At 38.7% G+C, this 23,864-nt stretch overlaps 1 protein-coding gene across 13 annotated transcripts in view; it reads right to left on the bottom strand.

The window, feature by feature from the left end:
* The window catches only part of ANKRD26 (ankyrin repeat domain containing 26), a 62,742-nt gene that overhangs the window by 28,803 nt on the left and 10,075 nt on the right, over window positions 1-23,864 (bottom strand). For 5 of the 13 annotated variants that reach the window (XR_012623628.1, XR_012623629.1, XM_074827559.1 and 2 more), the window contains exons 7-23: window positions 23,150-23,200; window positions 20,306-20,339; window positions 20,154-20,226; window positions 18,818-18,878; window positions 17,434-18,464; window positions 16,565-16,706; window positions 14,338-14,399; window positions 13,128-13,239; window positions 11,543-11,571; window positions 11,375-11,441; window positions 11,239-11,283; window positions 6,003-6,088; window positions 3,596-4,591; window positions 2,522-2,760; window positions 1,528-1,677; window positions 554-587; window positions 185-323 (exon numbers count right to left, since the gene is read on the bottom strand). Coding sequence is in view for 11 of the 13 variants with exons in the window: in XM_074827559.1 (XP_074683660.1) it covers window positions 185-323; window positions 554-587; window positions 1,528-1,677; window positions 2,522-2,760; window positions 3,596-4,591; window positions 6,003-6,088; window positions 11,239-11,283; window positions 11,375-11,441; window positions 11,543-11,571; window positions 13,128-13,239; window positions 14,338-14,399; window positions 16,565-16,706; window positions 17,434-18,464; window positions 18,818-18,878; window positions 20,154-20,226; window positions 20,306-20,339; window positions 23,150-23,200 (3,351 nt within the window). In the remaining 2 variants the exon portion in view is untranslated. Of the gene's footprint in view, window positions 1-184; window positions 324-553; window positions 588-1,527; window positions 1,678-2,521; window positions 2,761-3,595; window positions 4,592-6,002; window positions 6,089-11,238; window positions 11,284-11,374; window positions 11,442-11,542; window positions 11,572-13,127; window positions 13,240-14,337; window positions 14,400-16,564; window positions 16,707-17,433; window positions 18,465-18,817; window positions 18,879-20,009; window positions 20,044-20,153; window positions 20,227-20,305; window positions 20,588-23,149; window positions 23,203-23,864 lie in introns of those variants that run through there. The other 8 variants (XM_074827564.1, XM_074827563.1, XM_074827557.1 and 5 more) reach the window with 8 other exon arrangements.

The raw sequence follows: 23,864 nt of genomic DNA on the forward strand, positions 1-23,864 counted from the left end.
CTGAGAATACAGATGGATATCTGAGGTTAGGTGAGAGGAATTTTACATCTTGAGGGGGATCTCTGATCATAAAGAAATATTAGATCAAAATAGAAAACTAAAATAGCTAGGAGTGCACACAAAGAAATCATGTTTTAAAAGAGGAACTTGTAACAGCTGAAGTCAAAGTGACTTGAAAACTTACCTGTATGATCCACACTAAGCTGTTCTAATAGCAACATAGCCTCTTTGTAGGTTGAAGTTGGCAATTCGACATCCTCTGAAGTTGTGTCAGATGACTGAGTTAAGTCAAGGTCATCAGTTACATCCATCTGTATACTGACCTACAAACAATGCAGTATTTTCTGTATACAGCTACACAGTATTACAGACCATTACAAATGCATGAATGATTCATTCTCTCAGTCACAGCCAACAGATCTGGCTCAAATATGATAAAGTTGCATACTAGCAGCAATTTGTGCATCTGGTTGATCACTATATAAATGCTATTCCCATCTAAGTGATTAAAAGCCGATACAAACTATTTATCAAGAAACAAATTTTACAGTACCTTGTTCTTTTCACTGCCTGTTTTTGTTGCAGGTCTGGAAAACAGAAATATATTTCAGTACTGGAATGCTTCTATTGCATTATGAACAACATCTAAAAGTTTCTCTGAAAACTTAATTTCAGAAATGAATTAAACTAGAAATTTAATATAACAATTGTTAGGCATAGTTGAAAACTGAAAAAAATGTGTGTACTAATATGTCTATTGGAAAGCTGCTTTTTCCACAAAATATTAAACAAATAGTTGAAATAACTGTTCTCTGCACTTGACTCAAAATGACAGGAATCTTACAGTGACAGATATGTGGATATACAGATATATAATTATGTGCATTCTCTGTTTAAGACTAGAGTTTTAGCTCTCTTCAGTATAGACAATCCTTCTCTTAAAAATCAAAGAACCATAATTTTGAATTCTCTAGTGTACTGTGTCTGGCTAGGATGGAGTTAACTTTCTTCACAGCAGCCCACAGGGTGCTGTGTGTTAGATTTCTGACCAAAAAAACATCAATAACACACCAATGGTTTAGTTATTGCTGAACAGTGCTTGTACAAGTAAGTACAGGGTGGGCAAGAAGTTGGGAGGGGACAGAGCTGGGGGGCGGTGGGGGGGGGGGGGGGGGGGGGAAGGTGTGTGGAAAGCAAGCAGAAAAAGCTGAGATGCCTTCAGTGAAATTTTGCCCTTTTGTAAGTTTTTCCTCTCCCTTTTTAAAAAATGTATGTATTTACATGCACGCACACACACTGGTAATTCAGAATTTGTGCATATCTGACCTCATCATTAACTTTACCAGTATGTTCAAAGCACTCTAAGCAAAAATAAAGTGGTTTGAACCCAAAGGGCATCAGGTAGTATTTTCATGTGAAAGAGTAAGAATCATTGTACACATCAGGTATACAAAACTTACCTTTAGCCTTCAGATCAATTTTTATCATTAAGTAAATTTTATTTATAACATTCCTTATATTCAGTACCTTCCTTCATCTTCAGATGTTTCACTGAAAGTGCCATCATCCAGTACTTGAAAATTATTTCCACTGGAAGAGCTCATCTGCTGATTAGCATTTTGCTTTGAAGTCCGTCTTTTATTTTTCTTTGCAACTTTGGTATTCAGTGCAAATTTACTACATTAAACAGAAAGGAAAAAACAAAAAAACAACCCAGACCACCAATTGAGTAGCTTCACATAAAATATTTCTGTGAAACAAACATACCTAAGATGATGTCCAGAAACAACAGAGACAAAAAAAATATCTATTACAAAACACAGACTCAACTCCAAAGACCCTGGAAGATACCTAAGTATTTAAAAACCTTTCCCTAGGAATAGGGGGGGAAACATGGAATCTGAGGTAGATTGAGGTAAACTGGAACACATCCAATATCCCCATTAGAGGAAATATCTAGAGCAGAGATTTCCCTGAATGAGACAGGGAAAAACTCCTGCTTAGGGTTACAGAAAAATATCTGTCGTTTTCAAACTTCTGAGATTGGTTTGGTAGTATCATCCTTCCCTTTTTCCTCACAAAGAGCATGTGAACTTAAGGAAAACACCAACTGCATGGAAATTACTAAAACCACCTAGAAAAGGGAGGAAGCAAAGTAAACTTCAAGTTTCTACTTTTCTTTTCTAAATGGCCATTTCCTACAAAAATAGCTGTTTTTTGCAGTCTTCAACTTTGGTTTTGAAGATGCATTTTGCCTCAGTATGGATGAGGAAATCCACAGGGATTTGGTTTCTGTCTCCCCCCCCCCCGCGCCTTTTTTTTTAATAAGTGGGTAATAAATTTTAACCTCCATTATGAGCTTAGTTTTTTCTAAAAAAAAAATTCTTTTCTTAAATGTTTGAGAAGCAGTGGACTACTCACAGCACGTAGGAAACTACTGCAACTACTACAATATCAGAAAACCTAAAAGATACTTAAGTAGTACTACAAATAAGAAATAGAGATCATTTCCTTAGTTTACCCTTTCATCGGCAATTTAATCAACGTCGATCTCTCCTCAGACAAAAAATTCTTTTTGTCTTTTTCTTCTGTAGTGTTTTCATTCTCTACTTTCAAATGGTCAATCTTCTTTAGGGTAACCTTTTGTTTCATTTGCTGATCAGTAACGTTGCCTGCCGGTGTGTGTAATTTATCAAGATCTTCCTGTTTTGCCACCACCTGTGTTTTGGAACATCTTTGCTTGCCTTTTTCATTCTCAACCTACAAAAAGAAAAGTTAAGCTTCATATATTTCTCAGTCTTTATAGAAGAGAGAAACACCATATCCAAGATCGAATAATTCAGGGTTTACTTCTGAAAGCATAAAAAAAAAAAAAATCATACAGAGAAGCATTTTCACAAAATTACACTACAAAGTGTATCAAGCCATTGAAAGTACTTTGAATTCACTCATGATTAAAGATGTAACAAAACCACTGCCCTTAGAAAGAAGACAATAATGTATCTTAGAACATGAACAACAAAAAAGTGACATTAGTGATGGACAAAGAGTTAGGATGGCACAATGTTAGTTGTAAAAACAGAAAAAAAAATCAAGTAGAAGTGTGCTGGGTTATTGCTTCCTTAACGGGGGGGTGGAGGGAGGAAGATCCCAAACCCACAAGCAGAAATGGTTTCACAGCAAACAGGAATTTTAGTGAAGGGCAATGAAGACACACCATGCAGAAATCACAGCAAATGGATAATTAGTCAAGACCCTGTTCAGAAGCTATTTTCATTCTTTGAGTCAGAATCAGAACTGATGTAATTGTGTGCATTTCTTTTTATGGCAATGAGGTGATAACTACTTACACTGGAACTGAGTGCCACCTATTGTTAAACTGGAACAATAATGCATTCTGTTTTCCAAAAAACTAATTACATAATTGGGAAAGGACAAGACTCCACCGCTCTCTTTATTCATAAGTAATGGATTTCCATTAAAACAAAAACCAATTTGCATAAAGCATCTTCCCTTAATGATGAATAGCTACAGTGAACAGGACCATTGATATGGAGAAAGACTAAAGAATAAGGAGTAGCAGGTGAACTTCTACCTCTTTTTGCAGCTGTACCTTCTCTTTCTCCAAAGCCAGGAATGCTATTCGCAGCATTCCTACCTTACTCTTAAATCTTTCCATATCTTGTTTTAGTTCTTCATCAAGATTCCTTTTCAGCATGCCACATGATTGCTGAGCATTTGCAAAAAGATGGTCAATTTCTGTTTCTCCTATTTTGTTATTGTCGATAAGGCAGTCCCTGGGAACACCACCATTAAATCCAGAGTCTTTTCCAAGTTTCCTTTCTGTTACAAAAAGTGCATTTTCATCACTTGTAGAAACAGGTCTTATTTTAGGAAGAGTATTAGAAACATCATTCAAAATACTTGTTTTTAAGCTATGTCTCGGGGAATATTCAGGACTTCCCTCTCCATTTCTACTAATTCCATTTTCATTCTCTTCCATTTCCATAGTAGGCATTTTCTTTCCCTCTCGTTTTGCTAAAGGCATCTTTGTATTATCGGTACCATCTGTGCTATCTTCTTCATGTGTACTCCAGGTATCTTCCATGTTTGCATTTAAGTTATTTTGATCAGGAAAAACACCAAGACTTGGAACTACAATTTTCATTGTGGGTTCTTTTCCACCTAGCATAAGTTTAATATCTTCAAATTCACCTTTACTTTCCAACTTATTACTTGATTCAGTCACACACGATGAAACAACACAAGAACTCTTCAATTCTTCACTGAAGCCATCTTTTGACATTTCTTCCACAAGGGAAGTAGTTTTCCCAGTTTCATTAATTTCACCAAACAGCTGCTTCAGCTCTGCTGTAATGTTTTTAAAATTTGTTTTCAATTCCCTTTTCTCATTTTCAACCCACATTCTTTCATATCTTTCTTCCCAAGGTTTAGGGCTTAACTGCTTGTCAGCAGTGTGCGATTCCTTGTTTTCTGCTAGGGCTTCCTGATGTGAAATTTCTGCTTTGTCAGTCTGATTTTCATGTGCTGTTTTTTCTATCAAGTTGGTAGTTTCTAAAATATATTTATCCTTAAGTGAACAGGTACAGACAGAAAGTTTACCAAGAAAAAGGAAGTTACAGTTAATCTAGGTAGTTTCTGTTGCAAACTCATTCTATCATATAACAGAAATAATAGAAATATGACATTTTGAAAGCAATTCTTTATAATAAAAATCAAGGGATATTAAATTAAAGGTTCACTGAATCATCATTTTCTTAAAAACAGAAGGACCTACTCGAGGAACAAGTTTTTCTTGGATTAGATTTGTCTGAACATTAGGGTTGCTTTTACCTTTTAGCCTGCCTGCTTTCTGTAACTAGTGGCATTTGTCACAAAGCAATTTGTTTTTTCACATTTTATTGCTTTAATACCTTTTTTCATTAAAACTGTCTATGTTTTTCCACTCTCCTTCCTCCACCATTCTCTGCTGTCAGGCATTTTACAGTCCACTACCAGCTGAGCTAATACAATATGAATGAACATGACAAGCTTTTACTGTCTACCATAAGGAGAATTGGCCATGGTAGGATTATTTCTTCACCCAAGACTCAGAAATATTAAATTCCACTCCAAGCTCTGAAGAAAAGCACTTATTAGGGAAACCTGTCCATTCCTTCCCTTATCCCCAAAAAGTCAGGAGTCCAGGCTTGTATGAAAACCGTATCATGCCTCAACTGCACCCACTCTCCTCATGTCCCTCATCCCATGCTCTGTTCCACAGTTCTGACTGCTCCTGTCACATGTCATACTCCTCCCAACATGCTCCCTCAGCTCATGGTCCCTTCTAAATAGGGCCTGCAGCCTTGGTGTCCCAGGGGGCTATGACAACCCAACTCCTCGCAATCCTTTCTCATTAGTCAAGCCCTTTTCTCCCTCTGCAAAAATTCTTCCTTTCAGAACAGGGAAGAAGCACATCAGTCAGCCACCATCTGTCTCAGCCTCTCCATTCCCAAGTTCATTGCCCAACTACTACCACCTTCCAATAGGCTTACGTTCTGTGCTCTGTCTGTTAAAATTAAGCCTGTCCCTCTTTCATGGTGACTGGGTGTTAGGTGGAAATAATTTGCGACACTGTCCTGTAAGGTGTTATGGAAGACTCCAGACCCCTCTATCCAGTCCTGTCCTGTGTGCCCAACACAAACATGATGGCTGCCTTATTCCCCTCTAGAACACCCTCTGAGAAAAAAAAAAACCAAAAAACAAAACAACCTTTTCAAACACTGATTAACATGGCCAAACAAGCACACATTTTGCAGAGGCAGGGAAAGCATCAGAAAGGTCACTAAACTTCAGGGTTTTTTGTTTGATCTTTCTCTTACAAAGAGCAAGACCAGGCATGTTTAATCAAACAGATCAGCACATTACAGACAAATCTGCCTCTTCACTTGAATGTGCATTTTACCAATTCAGACTAATTTAAAATATTTGGGATTACGTACCTGCACCCCACAGTTTTCAATGCCATCCTTGATGTCTTCTTTTTCAGCTGATGATGACATATGAAAGGTAGATCCTGAATATTCACCTATGGTGAAAAGCACATTTTTATAACCAGCATGACTTAATATCACTTATTTACACCTAGACTGCATCTTGAATCATATTTGTGACAAAAATCTTAACACAAAATAACACATCCCCTCACATTTGTGAGCTCCTAGGGAGGAAATTATAATACAGATTTAAGATCCATCTGTGTGAATTCCTTTCTTCCAGGGCATTTTACTTTTTAATGTACAAAGGAAATTTGCTGAAAATTACTGTAAATGGTCACAAATAAAACATTCCTGTTTCCTAAAGGTGCGCGATCTCTCTCTGAGACACTGTGTGCCATGCAGTAACTAGCTACATTGCTCCAGCAATTTTAATTTCCTTATGTGCTGTGCACAGAAAATCATGAATAACAAAATCACAGGCTTAAAATCTTTAAGGCCCCAGCTTTAATCCATGCATGAAACAGATCTGCCTCTAGACATGGATCTGGATGGAGTATTTCAGTCAAATTGCTGCCTCATCTGTTGCAGAAGACACGGAGGGGTCACTGAATGAGACAGGCTTGTGAAATGTTGAGAAACAGCCCATGATCTGGACATTTCAGTTTGTACTGTCAAAAACTAGATTCCACCCTTTCCTCTCTCAGAATTTCTAAGTCATATTGGACAGGTCACAAATTCCTCAGAAGCAGTCACTCAGTCTGGGCTCCCCATTACGGGGTGCCTACCTTGAATCTCTGTTACATCTGAGAATTGGACTCCAAATAGTCCCAGATACTATTTAGAAGCAGCAACTCACTGTCATAGTTTGTGTGGAAGGCATACTGAACACTCTGAAGTATCAAGTATTCAGAAAGAAACAAGTCCCAGCAGCTCAGGTGTGTCATCTAAAGAGAGAGATGGAGGCTTTTCACCTTCATCACTCTGCACCTCCTTTCCTGCTCATAATTCTATGGTTTCTACACAATCCTCTTTCTATACACAAAAAAAGGCTAAAGAAGGACACAGTATTCTTCTCTGCTGAAGAGAGACACAATATTCTTCCTACAAGAAAAAGTGAGCACGACAGGAATAAAATAGGTATCATCATAAAAATACAAAAGGGTCCAATATTAATAAGTCACAGGGCCAACCTAATTTCTGGCATTTTCTGATTTAGGCAGCTCCTTTTGCAAGCTTTCATTTCTTGAAGGGGATTACATTAGATACAAGCTTAGAGTTACAACTTGTACATCTGAACTGGGAACCTAAGCTCCTCAGTCAGTCATACAGGTCTCCAGAGGTCGAGTTTAACCTTACACAGTGTGAAATAACAAACTTCTTCTCCCACTTCAATCACTGGTGGGTGAAATTTCTTAGATTTTTTGTAAATTTGTTTTTTGGGTATTTCAGCACAAGGCATTTCCCAACACACATTAGTCATTAGTGGGTTGACAGCACTTATTTCACAGGGTTGTGTTGATCTATTGATGATTATGACACATTTCAGACATTAAAGATAGTAATAACAACAATAATTAATGATTATCTAAGAATAATGCTCTATAAGAAAACCAGGCATTTTTCCCTTTTTCTTGTTTTCCCTTTTTCTTGTTTTTCAAGATCACAGAGTTGACTTGGCCTTTACTGATGCTTGTAGATATCCTAATACCAAGCTGTCTGCTGGTGCAAATGAAAGCTCCAACCAGCATTAGAAATAGAGGACAGATGTGCTGGTGGTCAAAGAACATCTGTAGATAGCACCACAGAAGGTACCGTAGAGAGTGTCATAAATTATCAGTACCAAGATGCCTGAAACAGGTAACACTTAGCTCCTATACAAATAACCTCCACAATTTGGAGATCAACATCTTCCTTTCCTCCAACAGTTATGCATAGCTTTTGTAGATGGGTTCTTGTCCTTCTTGTCATACAGCTGGATAATTTGAACCAGCAAGTCCCTCCCCTGCTGGCTGTACAGTTCTGGAACTGCCAAGTGGAAGTGGTGGCCAGAAGCACTGGAGCCTGATTAAATCCAAGAGAAGTAACCGCACAGATGTTACACTGATTTGTAGGATCCTTTCAGAAAACAAAAGGAAAACAACTCAAGAGAGTACAACTAGGCACAGACAGGCACCCAGTACGCTGATAATTTGCACATAAGCCTTTTGGACAGTAACAGTACTGCCTAGAATGAGAAGAGTCTAGACACACCAGTGTGCTCAGAGTTTCTACTACTCCTAGAAGACTCTCCACCTCAAGTACAGCAGGGGGTGGTTAACCTCTCAGACAGATGGGACAGCTCCTACACCATTTCCATAAAGGTACGCTTACCAGATTTCTTCTGTCACTTCATCAATGTTCATTCAGGTCAAACTGCAACACGCATGCAGCTTCCTACCATACAACTTCATATGTGTGATCACTCCCACCATGCAACATGGGCACCACAATTTTCCTTAAAAGACATACTATTTTGTGGATGCAGGAGAGCTGTGACACCTTTCCTGAAGAATACTGCACAACCCAGACTGAATAGGCTTTTCTGGTCAACTGCATGTGCCTGAAAGCTGGATAAAAGCAGACCTGCCAGCACCCAGAGTTTTGTACTGGCCTTCTAAACATGCAATTTACATTCTCTGTTCAGAGTATGTAGGTGTCTTAATGTTTTGGTTCTGTTTCAGAGTCCAGACACTTTAAAATTAGGTGCCATACTGCTATAATCAAAAGCAACCTGAACTACTGATCAGTCTTGTCCATCATGGTAAACAGTAAAGTCTTCAGTAGCAGCTACTTGAGTGTGAAGTCTCAGTCTTTAGATAAGATTTTAGGAACTTTGGAGCCCATAAGATTTCTTTTCCATACAGTTTAATCAATCTTGACATTTGTGTACAATGGGCACAGAACAAGGAAAGAGGCCAGAGAATGAAAGGCAGCAATGTTCTTCCATCTGCAAAATTCCAGTTCTTATGGTGTCCGAAATTCTAGTCAAAAACATAAACTAAAAAAATAAGGTCCTCTCCCATTAGCTGTGCAAGTTTCTTCTCTTCTTGGAGCAGTAATTCATAAGGCTATTTTCTGTATTATTGGCTTCTCTTAGCATTGTGAAAGAGGGATGACTCCTTATCATCAAGACTTTTTCACTTTTAGCACAGGGAAAATTTTTTAGTTAAAACACTGACAGAACCCTAGTCTGGAGCTTCTGAAGAGCCTGCCATTTAAAAAAATGTATATAGAAAATTCAAGAGTAAATTAAATTCCAGTATTTTTGCCAGTCATTTATTACTAGCATGTATTTTTATTAATGGATACCTGCAGCGGGGTTAGATGAATCTGGCTTTGTGCCTAATATATAAATACACAGAAATCCCTGCACGTGCAGAAGATGCAAATCCCCCACCTTTTACTCTGCCAGTTCTCTAGCTGGCATCAAAAGATGACTTTTAGTGTTCTTTGCAATTAGCCTTTACCTCTCCTCTCTCTTCCAAAACTTCCCTCCTCATAAATTGTCTTACATATTGACTTTTTGCAGATTACGGTGCAAAGCAGCTACTATTCTATACAGAAAACATGAGAACACCACTACTTAATTTTGACCTAAAAAAACAGATTTTAAGAAGTTATTACTATGAGTCCATAACAAAGTAAAAAGAATGGGAAATTTCATCTCCAATTCAACATTTAATTGGGCAAGATACTGTACCTGTCTTCTAGATTTGTGAAATAAACTTGTGAAGGATGGCATTCAACCCTTTTAGAGTTAGAAATACTTGTGCTGCAGGAATCACAATGCTTTGCTGAAGCAATCTAAATTGCTTAAACCCAAATCCAAACAAAAGTCTGAAAGAAATTTTCACATGTACTTCTTAACACCTGATCTTCAAGATAACACATGGATAAAAACCAACATGACACAAATGAATACAGGCACACAGGAAAAATAGCTGATATGAAATGAGCTATGAAAAAGCAGTCTTTCCTTTCTGTGTTTGTAATATTGTAACATACTGGTCCACTATGGGTCTACACTTCACATTACTGTGTGACACAGACAAAACCAAAACTCATGTTTTAACCGAGCAACTTTTAACAAACCTCTATGCATCTTACAAGAACACTACCATCACAAAATAAAGGGCAAAAGAGGACCTGTTGTTGCTTACCCACTGCAAATACACAAAAGAGGAGATGAGCGAGAGGAGGAAGAGGAGAAGGAGATGAGCGAGAGGAGGAAAGAGATATTTTTTTCCTAGAGAGAAATTTAATCACTATTACTGTCAGAAGAACAACAGTACTTTTTTTTCCCCCCTAGAACAAGGATGCCGAATTACCTGGAGCTATTTGTATTCTATACTTAGAAGTTACAAGTTCACTCAATTGCCTATGTATCTGTTCACCTGTCTCTGGTTTATATTTTTGGTAGTTGATTGTAGAAACTCTAAAACCTGAATGGGGAATTGTTTCTCATCTCATTAACAAATAGGCAAATCAATAAATGTTAGAACAAAGAAAATAAAAAAACATTATCATATATCCTCTCTCCAATATATAGTGGACCAGCTGGTGGCTTCACTTTTAGCCTTGTTTCCAAAGAAAAAAGAATTCCTAACAACATGCTGACACTGTCATTCCCTCCCACCTTGTCTCTCTTCCTCACTTCCTTCCCCTACCTCTAAACCTGCTGGTCAGTTTCCATGAAGTAAGAGAGGGAAGCCTCAGAGGAATGTATTTGATAAGTGTTTCAAAACAACTGCCAGACAGGTAGAGAAAAGCCAGGCAAGTAATAATTCCTGCTAAGTACAGCTACAGCACAAGCCCAAAAATTATCCTGTCTCACCTGCAGCTCCTGGACAGCTTAGCTTGCAGATCCCTAGCCTGGAATCAGACACAGCACATGCTCAGGGAACCAGGAATATCAGGAAGGGTTTTTCTGAGAAACTGGAAGGAAAGCAAACTTCAGGACTGCCTGAAAAGGGGAGATGATGGCAGGTATGGTGGAGGAAGCCTACATCATGGAAGGGTACTTAGTGTTGTATGGCAGACTAGAAGAGGGAGCACACACATGCATAGAGAGGCACATTTCACTAGACCTTCTGCTCCCAGAACACCTTGCTAGAACCATCAATTTATCATTAGGAAAAAATTTGCAAGTACAATGTGTTTGTCCATAAAAAGAACACTACAAAGAGACTGTTATGAATACCTTCAATATCCTCTGCATCTCCTAAACCAAATTCCTCCAATAGATCTGCAAAACAAATAAATCAGATGCTTTATTAGATACTCCTATCCAGAAAGATTATGAAGCTAAACCCAGAAACACATGAAGTGAACATTACCTGATTTCTGCTGCCTTTTTTTAGGAGAGGTTTCATTCATTTCCAAAACAGATTCAGGAGTCTTCAGCTATGAAAGAAAATTCAATGATAAAAAACCAAATTCAAAAGTAACTACATACTATTTAATGAGCAGAACAAGTAGTCAGTCTGACATGAACAAATACTTACCTGGGAATTGTTGGGTTTCTCTGAAAAGCCTGGAGACAAAAAATGTTTTGGGAAGTGTTATTTTATTTAATTGAAGGTATCTTTTACTCCAACATCGGTAGTTTCTACAACTATTAGTTGCAAGCATTATTTCATCAAGAGTATGATAACTAACATTCAATTTACCTCATCATACAGCATTTGTATTAGTATACAAGAAATGGACAATGCATACTTCCCATTGTGCACCTTGACTTTAAAAAATAATCATCACAGAACTAGGATAATTTGTGTGAAGCAATAAGTCATGCTTGTTAACAGAACAAGATCAAAGTATTTAGTCCTTTTGAAGAGCTGAATCCTTCTTTCTAAAAGGATTATTTCAAAAGCCAAAGCTGGTCTGCTGTAGTGAATGATCATAAAGCAGTCCAACAGCACTATGACTGTGATTATCCTACAAATGTTTAATGTTATTTTCCTTTCCATTGATGGGACGGAAAGCACAGGTGCAGACACAGAAAACTCATACACATCTTACTCAATGAAGTAAAAATCAAGCTAGTTCTCATCAGATTGTTTTGGTTTAGCTTGCAAGGAAACAAAAGAAACAAATGTTGTTTGGTTATAATCTATTGCATTTATAGCATAGTTCCAAATACTTTTTTTTTTTTAAATTTTTGTCTAACATAAATCATTTCCAAACCTACACAATCTACCAGCCCACCTATATTTCTCAAATCTTCTGCTTTAGTCATCTTACAGTTTGAGTCCTCTCATGCAAGAAGACGACAAATTGTTACTAAAAATGGCTCCACAGCAAAATTTATTTCAGTAAACTTGGTGGTCTAGCAATATGGAAATACCTTAGATTACCATAACCACCTTTCACACCAATTCTAAAATTTCTTGTAGAATCATACAAAGCAGACTTCCATGACAGCTACTCAACAAGTAGATTTACAAGATTCAAAGAGCTTGTAAAGTTTTGCTTCCATTTTACTAATCTAAAACTGGATTAGCTTCTTCAGCTATTCTATTGTACCTATACTACAAGCAGGACTGACAAACCATTTGTTGAAGGAGAAATGCTTCAGAAAAGAGTTCTACCCCAATAGCAAAACTTCCCTGCCATCCTATGCCCAAGAGACAGTGTCACAAACTACAGGCAGAAACCCTTAGCAAGAAAACCCGAACTTTTAGTCACATTTTAGCTCCTAGGCAAAGCATAACAGAAAGCTATCAAAAAATTAAGCTGGGGAAAAAAATGCTTAGCCAGATCATAGCTTTCTTCTGCTATGCTATCATCCAAGAATGTTTAAATGTTCAGACAGATGAGTCCTAAACCACATACACTTTCATCACTACACAACAAGAACCCAAATCCAAAAAAATACACACACATCCAAAGGAAACGTATAATGTAAACAAAACAACTTCCTTTACAAACTGGCTAGCAAGCGCTGTGATAACTGCTATTAACAAATACTAAGCACTTTATGGCTATAGCGCACACCCACATAACAGCATTCCTAAGACAGATGCTGATATAAATTCACTTTAGCCTATAAATGCTTACAGACAAACATTTAGTCCACCAGGAAGTTACCATTGTCGCGTTCCCCTGAAACAATCTGTGAGCATGCTCCATATCTGTCTGCAGCTGGAAGCAACACACCGGACGATACTTTTCTCAGACTTTCAGAATCCGTCTGTATAATCTAAAACACATGCATGAGAATTGGTACAAATACATTTTCAACTAATTTCTATGCAAAAAGTTCCTGCTAAGCCAACTTGCATAGCATGGTATCAAGTATATTAGAGATACAAGACATAGTGTATTGGAAAATCAGAGTTGTGTGTGTTTTCAGATCTTAGGCATAAACCTCACAATTCATCTAAACTATTCTGCCACGCTGATAAACCTTGACAAACTAGACAGCCACAAAAGAGAATTAACATAGTAACTCAAGATGCAGGTTGTGAACCAGTAACTGCAGGTCTGCGGCAATCCAGCTTTTGTGTTGAACTAGTACTTGACATTCAAGTTTGTGCTTGTGTTCTCTAGTCATGTATCCTGCAGTGGTGAGTGAACACATCACTACTTTCAATAACAAGGGCGATTCGGGTTGAACAAAGACTAGCAAGGCAAAGCTTACAGAAACTAAGGCTACCTAAAAATACCCTAATATTTTATTATCAAATTCTTAAGAGGGTGGGGAAGAGTCTTTTTTTCCTCACAAGAAAATCCAGAGGGGGTTAGCTACAGACCCTGCTCATTTTCTTCTGGCCCATTACTACAGACAGAAAGAACTAAAAAGGGCAAATACAGCCAGAATGTGTGGTATCTCTACTGAACATGACTTTCAAAAAGGGCCAAAGTACACCTACAAAAGGTGGAGAGGATCTATTCAAAAGCAGCTAACCGTCTAGGTTGTAGACCCTAAGGGCAACCAGGTCAGCAGAATACAGCTGTATGGTGAAAAGGCAACAACACTGCCAGCCCCTGTGAAAAGCTCAGAGTATTGTAAGCAGCAAGAAACTTAACAGCTTCAATACTATATTAGAAACCAAACTTAATGGCCAGTTGTTATGAGACCCAAGTCATTAGCTTGGCCTAACTTCATCCCAATCCCAACTGAACAGCTGGCCTAGAGCAGAACTATTTCAAGGGCCCCCAGTTACAAACATGGCAGAAGCATGAAAAGAGTAAGCAAGCCTCAACGGTAGGGCCCAAGTCAAAAGCGAGCTCTCCATTGCTTCTGGATCTTACTCCTACTCATGCCATGCTCCCCTGTGTCCTTCACAGAAGGTACCTCAGAATCCCAGGGAGATTCAGCATCGTCCCCTTCCTCTGCTCCCACTGCTGGTAGGGCACCTACAAACAAGGTAAGAAGTGAGACACTGAGTGTTTATATTTCACTCTGCTTTTCCCCCATCAATCAAGCCCTGCATCCAAAAGATGCACAGTGGTTCTATTGCTGAGGACAAACTAAGTAGTGTTATTCAAGTGTTTCTTCACACCCAGCCACATCATATTAATTCCTTTACATTGCCACCTCCTCTTGCCTCCTTTCCAGGAGGAGATGGCTATGCACAACAGCTGACACAGCTACAAGCAACACCCAATGCATCTGGGTAACATTCAGGAAGAGACTCCAGCATGCTGCAGTTCTGTGGCACACAGAGTTTAGGCCACCTGCTCTCCAGCCTACAGCTTCAGAATTTGGCATTTACTACCACCTTCCACTGTACTGGAGGTACCGTAGAAACACTATCCAAAACATCCTCACACTAACATCACTAAAATTATCAAGAAACAATGCTCCTTTTGTAGAGCTACCAGGAAAGATCTTCCTCGGCACAGAGCTGTTACTCTGCACCTTCCCAGAAACTAGACACCTAAGCATTGCCATTTAAAAATGCAGCAGAGGCCCACAGCTCAAACACCCGAAACAGCAAAAGCCATTCCTATCTCAGAGGGTTAACATCCAAATCTCTTCTCTACCAGATGAACATAAGGCTCAGTCTCAGTGGATTCCTGGTCAGATTAGACTAACTTAATTTCTCTGTTTTAAGCTACTCCATTAGGTAAAACTGATTCAGGATTCACTCGTGCGGAGACATGCACACAAAGAAGGGGGAAGGAGCTAGAGACCAGTAGGGCATTGAAGTGCTAAGGCTTGGACAACAGGCCCAAGCCAGAGTTGACATATAGATAAATCCTGTATACTTTGTAAGTTTCTCTTAGCTTCCTCCTTGAGCCCTGGCCAGGCTCTGGGGGAATCTAATGTGAGAGTGAAACCAGATGTTTCTGCTCACAACAAAGGTGCCAGCTATTCTGGCTTGCTGACTTCTGGCATATAAGGCTGGACCCGCTTGCAGCGACTTTGGATGCCTCACCTATGGCTGGACGCACTGCGTAGGATTTCCCACTTGCCGGCACAGGCTCTCCAAATCCTCGCTGTAACCGGGGCTCCCCAGCGACTGCGGATCTGGATGATGGTAACGTATGCAAGTGGTGATGGATCCTTCTTAACCACAATTCTCTCTCATGTAGTAATGATTTGATGCATTACCCTGTATTTTCCCATTTGTTTGCTTTAAGTGCATTATTCTGCCTTTTCTTACTGTATGTTTTCTGTATTACTCTGTTACATTATTTACTTATCCACAGTAAAGCCTGCTCTTTTCACTCTGGTGTGCTGAGTTTAATTGGTATCCTTAATCAGCAAAACAGGCATCTACCCCAGAAGAGGGCAGCTGCTGATTCCAGCCTCAGCTCCATTTACCCTATGCTAAATGCATACTTATGGTAACGTGCATAGAAACAGAAGACCATGTATAGGCACAACACTTCAATACAGCAGGTTCTGCCAGGCCCCTCTGTGTAGCATTTGATCAGCAGCTACACATGCTCTGGTAACATCTACCACGCCAAGCTACTCTCTGGAGACAGACAGTAGAAACAGTGCCCTCTCCTCCTGCTCTGAGACCTGCGGTGAGTACCAATGTTTTCAACTCTGAACTGGTAATGCTTTCAAGCACACACATGTGTGGCATCAGATAGACCTTCTACATTTAAAAACTGGACAAGGTGAGGCACTAGGACAGAAGACCTTTCTCTCAGCTTGACTCAAAATTTTTCCAGGTTTCAGCCAAGAGCAATCACAGCTTTTCAATCCAACAGTGTGGGCCAGAAAGGGGAATACTACTGTCACACCCAAGACACTCTAGTCCTCCTTCTCTTTTTCATCTGCACATTTTGTTTAGATCGCTTCAGGGAGAACACAGCAACAAAAGCAAGACTGACACTTGCTTCATATAGCATAGTTTGGAATCCAACGCCACAATTTCAGTTCTTCAAGAATGGATGAAAAGGAACAGAAGTTGCTTTCCTTCTTTGTCAGTGCCCACTAGGGTTCACAGGCAAGGGAAAAATTTCTTATCTCGGAAGTCAATCACCATTTTGGTTCATTTACTGTGCATTAATATTTATAGAGGAAGAACTTGGATCAGTATTTACTAACTCATTTCTCTCACCAGCATTGTCTTTTGAAGCATTGTGGACTTGATGGCTGTCACTACAAACAGAATTTTTCACACCCTCAACAACTGCAGTTTGTAGGTCTTCACCAGTGTCTCCCTTCTCCTGCTCCTCCTCTTCCCATTCAGGTGATTCTTCCTAAAAGAGATTGACCAAAACAGCTGGAAAGAGCAGAAACAAGCACTTTCTTCGCCATCTATCGACAACTCGAAAAATACTTTTCTTGTATAAGAAAAAGTGGAAACTTTTTTGAGCTTTGTTTTATACGGCCTTCAGTTTTTCCATGGGAATCTGTACAATTAGACGGCAATGCCTAATGTTCTAAGTCTCACCCCTGGTTCTCCAAAGCCCCTAAGCAGCATCTCCTCATGTCAGTCTAAGTCTAGCTTCATTTAAATTACATCATTCTGAAACATTTCTTCTTTTCCCCTACTTTTCTCCAACAAAAATCACTATCTTTCTGCTTTCAATCTTATTCAAACTTCTTTGATTGTGAGGAAACACCGCTTTCAGCCATCACCCCGTGAATTTTACTAACTGGCAGTAAATCTTCACAGACAAAATCTGTACATACGACTGAGAAAAATTTAATTGATTCCAGAAGAAGTCTAACGCCTATTCTTTTTCCTGCAAAACCATTGTAACCAATAGAAAAAAATTATTGAAAATACTGCCTGATGCTATTCTTATACCTAAGAAACGGCTTTGGCTAGAAGACAGACATTTTCTAATATCAAAAAAGGATGATCAAAAGACAGATATATGTGAAGAATAAGTGTTAACAGAAATCCAGTTTCCCATTTGTTTCTTATCTATATTACCCTTAGAAAATACCCTTGTGATTCAATCATCCCTATATACTTACTTTGGTGCTTGAGCAAGATGCTGCCCTTAAATTTTCTTCATGCCTATTTAAGCGCAAGTTTTCATATTCTTGTTTCGGTGTTTCACAGACTTTATCATCTACTTCTTCATATTGCTCTTCTTCAGTATCTTCATCACTCACACATTCAAGAACAACAGAGTTTGGTCTTTGACTCTCAAGCCTCGGGTTTTTTGTAGCTGACCAAGAATTGTTACCACTTCCAAAGCCATCACCGAGGCTTGACTTTTTCTCCTTAAGACCACAACTATCTGCGAAAGGCTGAGGTGTCTCTTCTTTCCAGTCTGTCATTTCAGAGTCTGCAAAACAGGAGTCAGCATTTTTGTGAAACTTCTCCTGAATCATGCTTTTCCTGTTCCGACTTTCTTGTGTACCTTGCAAATTATTTAGATTTTGAAAAACAGCTTGTTTTGGTACTGACTTGCAAGATACTTCATTATTCATTATCTTTGGAGACATGGCAGTTATATTTTCTTGCACCCTTTCATAACACCCAGCTATAAAAGATACAGGAGTATCAACAGATTCTGCCACCTTTTCATCAAGTTCTTTACTTATTTTATCATCATCACGGACATCTCCAGTTCCACACTGAGCTTCCCCTTCATATTTAGTGTTACTAAAATACTCCAGTTTCGGATTAATTTCCCCTTTCGGTTCTGTTTTCTTCCCCTGCTCCTCCTCCAGTATGTCATTAGACTGATTTTCTTCATCTTCCAGATCTTCCTCCTCCTTTTCATCTTGAGTAAGATCTTCATCCTCCTCTTCCTCTCCCTCTTCCTCCTCTCCCTCCTCTTCCTCTTCCTCCTCTTCCTCCTCATCTCCATTGTCATTTTCATCATCTTCCTCCTCCTCCTCCGATTCTTCTTCCTCCAGGTTGCTTGCATCCGAGACATCTTGATTCAACAATTCTTCACATTCTCCTTTGTTCAGATTTGCATCCGACGGGGTTCTTTGTTTGAGGCTTTTCTTTGGGGACTTAGGACTTTCAGTTCTAGAACCATCACCATCATCTTAAAGCACAAGAAAAGGAAAAATGCATGTAAACAAAAGGAGTTACGTAAATAGTAATACACATGCTACCAGATTAATGCACAGGAGAGAAGTCATCTGGGAATGTCTGGAAAAGGAACCAGGTAAGGAACGGGCAGGATGGAGAAAGGACTTGAGCAGGGACAGAAGCTTACAAGGGGATTAATATCTCTATTTTAATGATATGACTCATTTTTTTTCTGAAATGACTAAGTGTTGTGTTTTCAAAATGCTACTTTTCTTATTTACTATAGAAAAAAAATTATAAAAAGACTATTTAGCAAGTCTACTTTTATGTATCAGCATATCATGCAATCTTTTCCAAATAGCTTACTGTTTTTCCTGAACTGCTGTGAAGCATTCATTAACAGTGTCAAGTTTGGCTTCTGCAGCTTCTGTAAATAAAGATTTATTTAAGCAAAAAAAAAAAAATATTTTTTTAAAAACAACAACAACAACAACAACTCCTTTGTTCACATCAAATCTTGAACAGTAAATACACCCAGGTTGTCCTTTTGATAGTGCTCAGGTGCTGGCTCCATCCTATACTTCTAACCACACAAACACTCTTCACATATGCAATTCAGTGAGTATTTCACCTCAAAACCCTGTGAAGGCATCCTTCTGCAAATTGTTTCCAAGACTACATCTACATGCATAATAGTTCCAAAAATCTGGTTTTAAAATTTGTAACACTTAAGCAAAATTCACCTATACTTAAGATCACAGTTTCAGGATGCTTACTTGCAAATGTGCACAACACGAGTAACTTAAGATCCCTAGACTTAATGCATAAATTAGTCCCTGCAAATACACTTACCAAAATATCCCTACTTTTCAAAGTCATTCCAGAAAAATGCATCATTTCTATTTAAATCAGTGCAAGAAAATGAGATCATGTTAAAACTAAACATGATTGCACCTCCAGCATTAGAGAGTGGATTGAACTACCACACTCAGGTTCCTCATCACTACAGAATCCCAGTGCAACAGAACAGATGCTCCAGACATCACTGCAGAAGTCGATAATTCTTCAGAATATTAGTAAAACCAGTAGATGTGAGAGCTCATAGCTGACAAAAAGAATACTACTGGAGCATTCAAAAAAAAGAGGGAAAACATGCAGCGTGAGATTACATGCAAGCACAGAATGTCATCTCATAGAAGAAAAAAGACAACCTATTTGAGTAACTCATCCATTGAGCGCTCTTGAGGAACCTGATGAGGAGAAAAGGAGAACTAGGTGATGAAGGATTTCAGTAGATCTTGATAAATGAAGGCCCTTTTTCTTTATCAGTTAGGATTCTATCACCAAATTTACAGGAAACAATAACAGTGTTTGGAAAAGAACAGAATAGGTTATAATAGTAAATTACAAACTTTCAGGGTCTGCAAATCTGACTCAAATGAACAAGAACAAACAAAACAATGTGGTTATTTATCTCATCACCTATTGCTCTTTTGCCCCAAACCACAAATCTACTGCATGCTCTGCCACAGCTACAGGTCTTTTAGGAAAAACTCACAGCAGAAGAAAGGCTGGCAGGACAGAGACTGCTTCTAAGGAGAAAACAATATTGGCTGGAACTGCGGTTTCTTTCAATCCCACAGAAAACTTGCCTTCAAATCACTTATTTTTACAGGACATTTTTCCTGTAAATGCACCATACCTTGGGGGTAAAATCAAGTTCTTCTTCCTCAGAAGTATGCCAACTGTCATCGCTTCCCTCCTTCTCAGAGCTTCTTAAAAAGCAAAGCAAAATGAGTACTGTATCTCTCAAATCATTCCTCAAGTAAGTATTAAATATTTTTTAAGTCTCACCTTATCGAGTCTCCTTGGGAAAAGTCATCTATTGCTGTTCAAACATCAATTGACATGTTGAAATTAGATTTGGCATGCTAAAAATGAACCAGTACATATTTAACACGGACAGCTCTACAGGTCATAACAGAATGAAACTTTGGGTAGTCAATTCAACACAAGACAGCATGAATGAACGCATTTCCAAAACTGCTTTTGCAATCTACATTGAATTAAAAAAAAAAAAAAGAAAACAAAAAAGGACCAGAGTAATATCTCCTTTGGACTCTTATACCTAGAATTTTAAGAAAAAAATCTCTAAACTAAAAAAATACCATAGTATGAATATGCTATGATAGTAAACAGTTAACAAAATGGTGGCGGTTTAGCAAAACAGTAAGTAAATATGAGTACTCCGGAGTACTCATATTACACACACGAGTACCCATCACATGCAGAGATTTTACTATTTTATGTAACTTTCTGTATAACATTATGCTATATATTACACTATCTGCTGTTCTACCCAGTTACAGTTTATTCTGAAAAGGTAAAGAAAAATCAAAAAGCATAATCAAGATCTAAAGCTTGTCCTCAGGTAGAAGAATCACCAGCAGTTCTCTACACTGCACCAAAAAAGGGTATTCAACAGACAAAAGGGGCATAACCAGGGCATTCTATACTACACTTCCAGCTTCAATCAGTGTTATGAAGGCAACTTGCACGTAGGTTCGTAGGGTAAATCAGGTCAGAAGGGACCTCAGGAAGTCTCTTATCAAACTGCCTCCTCAAAGCAGGCTCAGCTATGAGGTCAGATAAGGCTGCTTAGGGCTTTATCCAGTCTGGTCTTGAATACCTCCAAGGAGGGAGACTGTACAACCTCTCTGTTCTACTGTCCTTATTGTGGTGAAGCTTCTCACATCCAATTAGAAACTCCAGGTTCCATTTATGCCTCTTGTATCTTTGCACCACTAGCAAGCACCTGGCTTTGTCTTCTCCTCAATATGTACTGGAAGCTGCTGCTAGGTCCCCTTCAAAGTCATGTCTTCTCTAGGCTGAACAAGCGCAGTTTCCTCAGTCTCTTCTCAAAAGGCAGGTGCTTCTGACCCTGATGAGTTTGATGGTCCTCCACAGAACCTGCTCCCTGTTGAAAGACCAATCTCTCTTGCACTAGGGGCTTAAAATTATACCCAGGGGGCTGGACACAATCCACTGAGTGCCAAGCAGGGGTGGACAATCACTTTCCTCAATCTCTTGGCTATGCTGCTCTTAATACAGCCCACCATACTGTTGACCTTCTCAGTTGCCAGGGCACTGTGCTGGCTCACTCTCAGCTCACTCTCTGCCAAGACCCTTTGGGCCTTCTCAACAAAGCAGCTCTCCAGCCAGGCAGTCCCAGCATGCTTCGCAGCAAGTGGTTGCTCCTTTCCATGTGCATGACTTGGCATTTGCCCTTGCTGAGTTTCATAAAACAGGCCTGACAGTCCATTTACTCAGCTTGTCAAGGTCCTTCTGAATGGCAGCACTGCCCTGAAACATATCTACTGATCTCCCCAGTTTGGGGCTATTTGCAAACTTGATGAGAGTGCACTCTAGCACATCACTTATATACTACAGAAATCTGAACTCTAGGAATCCAGCTTCAAAAGTGCTAAAACCTCTCAACTATCAACAACTAAGATGAAATAAAAGGGCTCTCCAATTCCCAAGAGAGAAGGAAAAAAACAAACAAATATAACCTCCACATAGTAGCTATTTCAGCATTCTTCAAGTTCTCGATAACTAATTCTTGTTAACTATCATAACAAAATGAAGATGCTTATGAACAGGAGATTGGTGACCTTCCATAAAGTTGCATGATGACAACCAAACAGAGGTCTTGGACAAAATCATTAAAGGGAAAAGAAAACAAAGGCATATCATGCCTGAAGACATCTCCTCTACTACCAGTAAACCACAAACGAGCACGGAAATTTTGTCTATCCTAAAGACAGGGTTGATGTGGGAACTTTGATGAGTACATCTCCTGACCTGAACTGGGCTTTCAGACAATGAAATACAGTGTACATGTTCAGTGTAGACATGTCATGTAGACAAAACCTAGACGCTTGAAGATACCAGTGTGAGGACAAGCTAAAACAGTTAAAATACCAACACAGTCACTGATTTTTAATGTTTCTTATTAAAAACACATAATATTTAAAAATATTAATTAGCTTTACATACCACAGTATTCTGTTAACTCGCTCAGTACCAGCAGTCTAATCTACCTGCTAACCTCCCAAGCTGAATAAAAATTTGTCTCTTCAAACTGGGTGGATAGCGTAGAGCAGTCAGTTATAAACTTTTGACAGGTGACTTCAGTTATATTTTCAATTAGTACAGTTATAATTAATCAAACCAGCTGAGTAAGTTATCTGAACTTTTGCTTTCAATGTATAGTAACTTTAAGCAATGATCAAAACCAGGTCACACTGTCCTTTAGAAGGCAAAAGAGAAAGTTCATGAGCTAGCTTTCAGACAGACATCGATGCCCTACCATAGAAATAGGATTTAGAAAAGCAGTCTCTGGAGATTGTTTGTTTCCATTTTAATTGAAGTGCATTTCCATTTTGGAGTAACAGAAGAGCGTATTAAAAAAAAAATTTTTAAAAATTATTTACTATCACTAATGGCACGAAGCAAACCATCCAATAATAAAGGACACATGAAAAACATGCAAACACAAAGTGCCCACAGCCTGCTCTCTAATTTATAAAACCAAAACAATCCAAATGGGGACCTCCAGAATTATAAACATCATAGATGTGTTAATATTTGTACATTGTACAACATATCTCATATTTGAAATGCTATATAGAATACCTTTCCTTGATTTTCCTGTTCTTGATGTCTGGTTAGGAGATTGTTGCATTCCTATATCCATTTAGGAAAAGGCATGGAAAGGACAGACGAAACAATGACATCAGAATAAATTTCAATTCCCAGAAATTTGGAAAACATAAGCAGTACACCAACAAAGTTATAACAATGAGGGAATGTACTATCAGCCTACTCTACAGTTATAAGTGCTAGAAACAAAACCAATCACAATCTGCAGAACTCTACGCTCAAGGGACAGTGTCAAACAGTGTAACTTAATCTACTTGCTCCATGTAAAATACCCATATTCCACTATTGTGAAATACTGAAACAGATTATCAGGAATTTACTCTACTGCCAACTTTATATTTCCCTCAACTGGACTAGTCCTCATCTAGCAGAGACTGCAAATGCAATTCCTTCATATTTTTAGAGTGCTTTATACATACAGCACACTTAAAAACCCTCCCTCTAAGCATCCCAAAAATTCTTAGCTGCCAACAACTAAACTTTGGAGATACGCTATCCAGAAATTTTGCAGGAAGTCTTCGTTCTCACTGCTCACACCTCCATGCAACTTGAGCCACAATGTTATTTACACTCGCCCATCTCAAGTTACAGTTTTAGCATGTTTGTTATCGCTTACTAAAAAAGCAACTCAGAAACTTGTTGCCTTAAACCAGCTCACCTTAAAAGTTGTGTCAGTTGGTGCCAGATA

Source organism: Strix aluco, chromosome 5 (assembly GCF_031877795.1).
Source record: "Strix aluco isolate bStrAlu1 chromosome 5, bStrAlu1.hap1, whole genome shotgun sequence".
Taxonomy (NCBI): domain Eukaryota; kingdom Metazoa; phylum Chordata; class Aves; order Strigiformes; family Strigidae; genus Strix; species Strix aluco.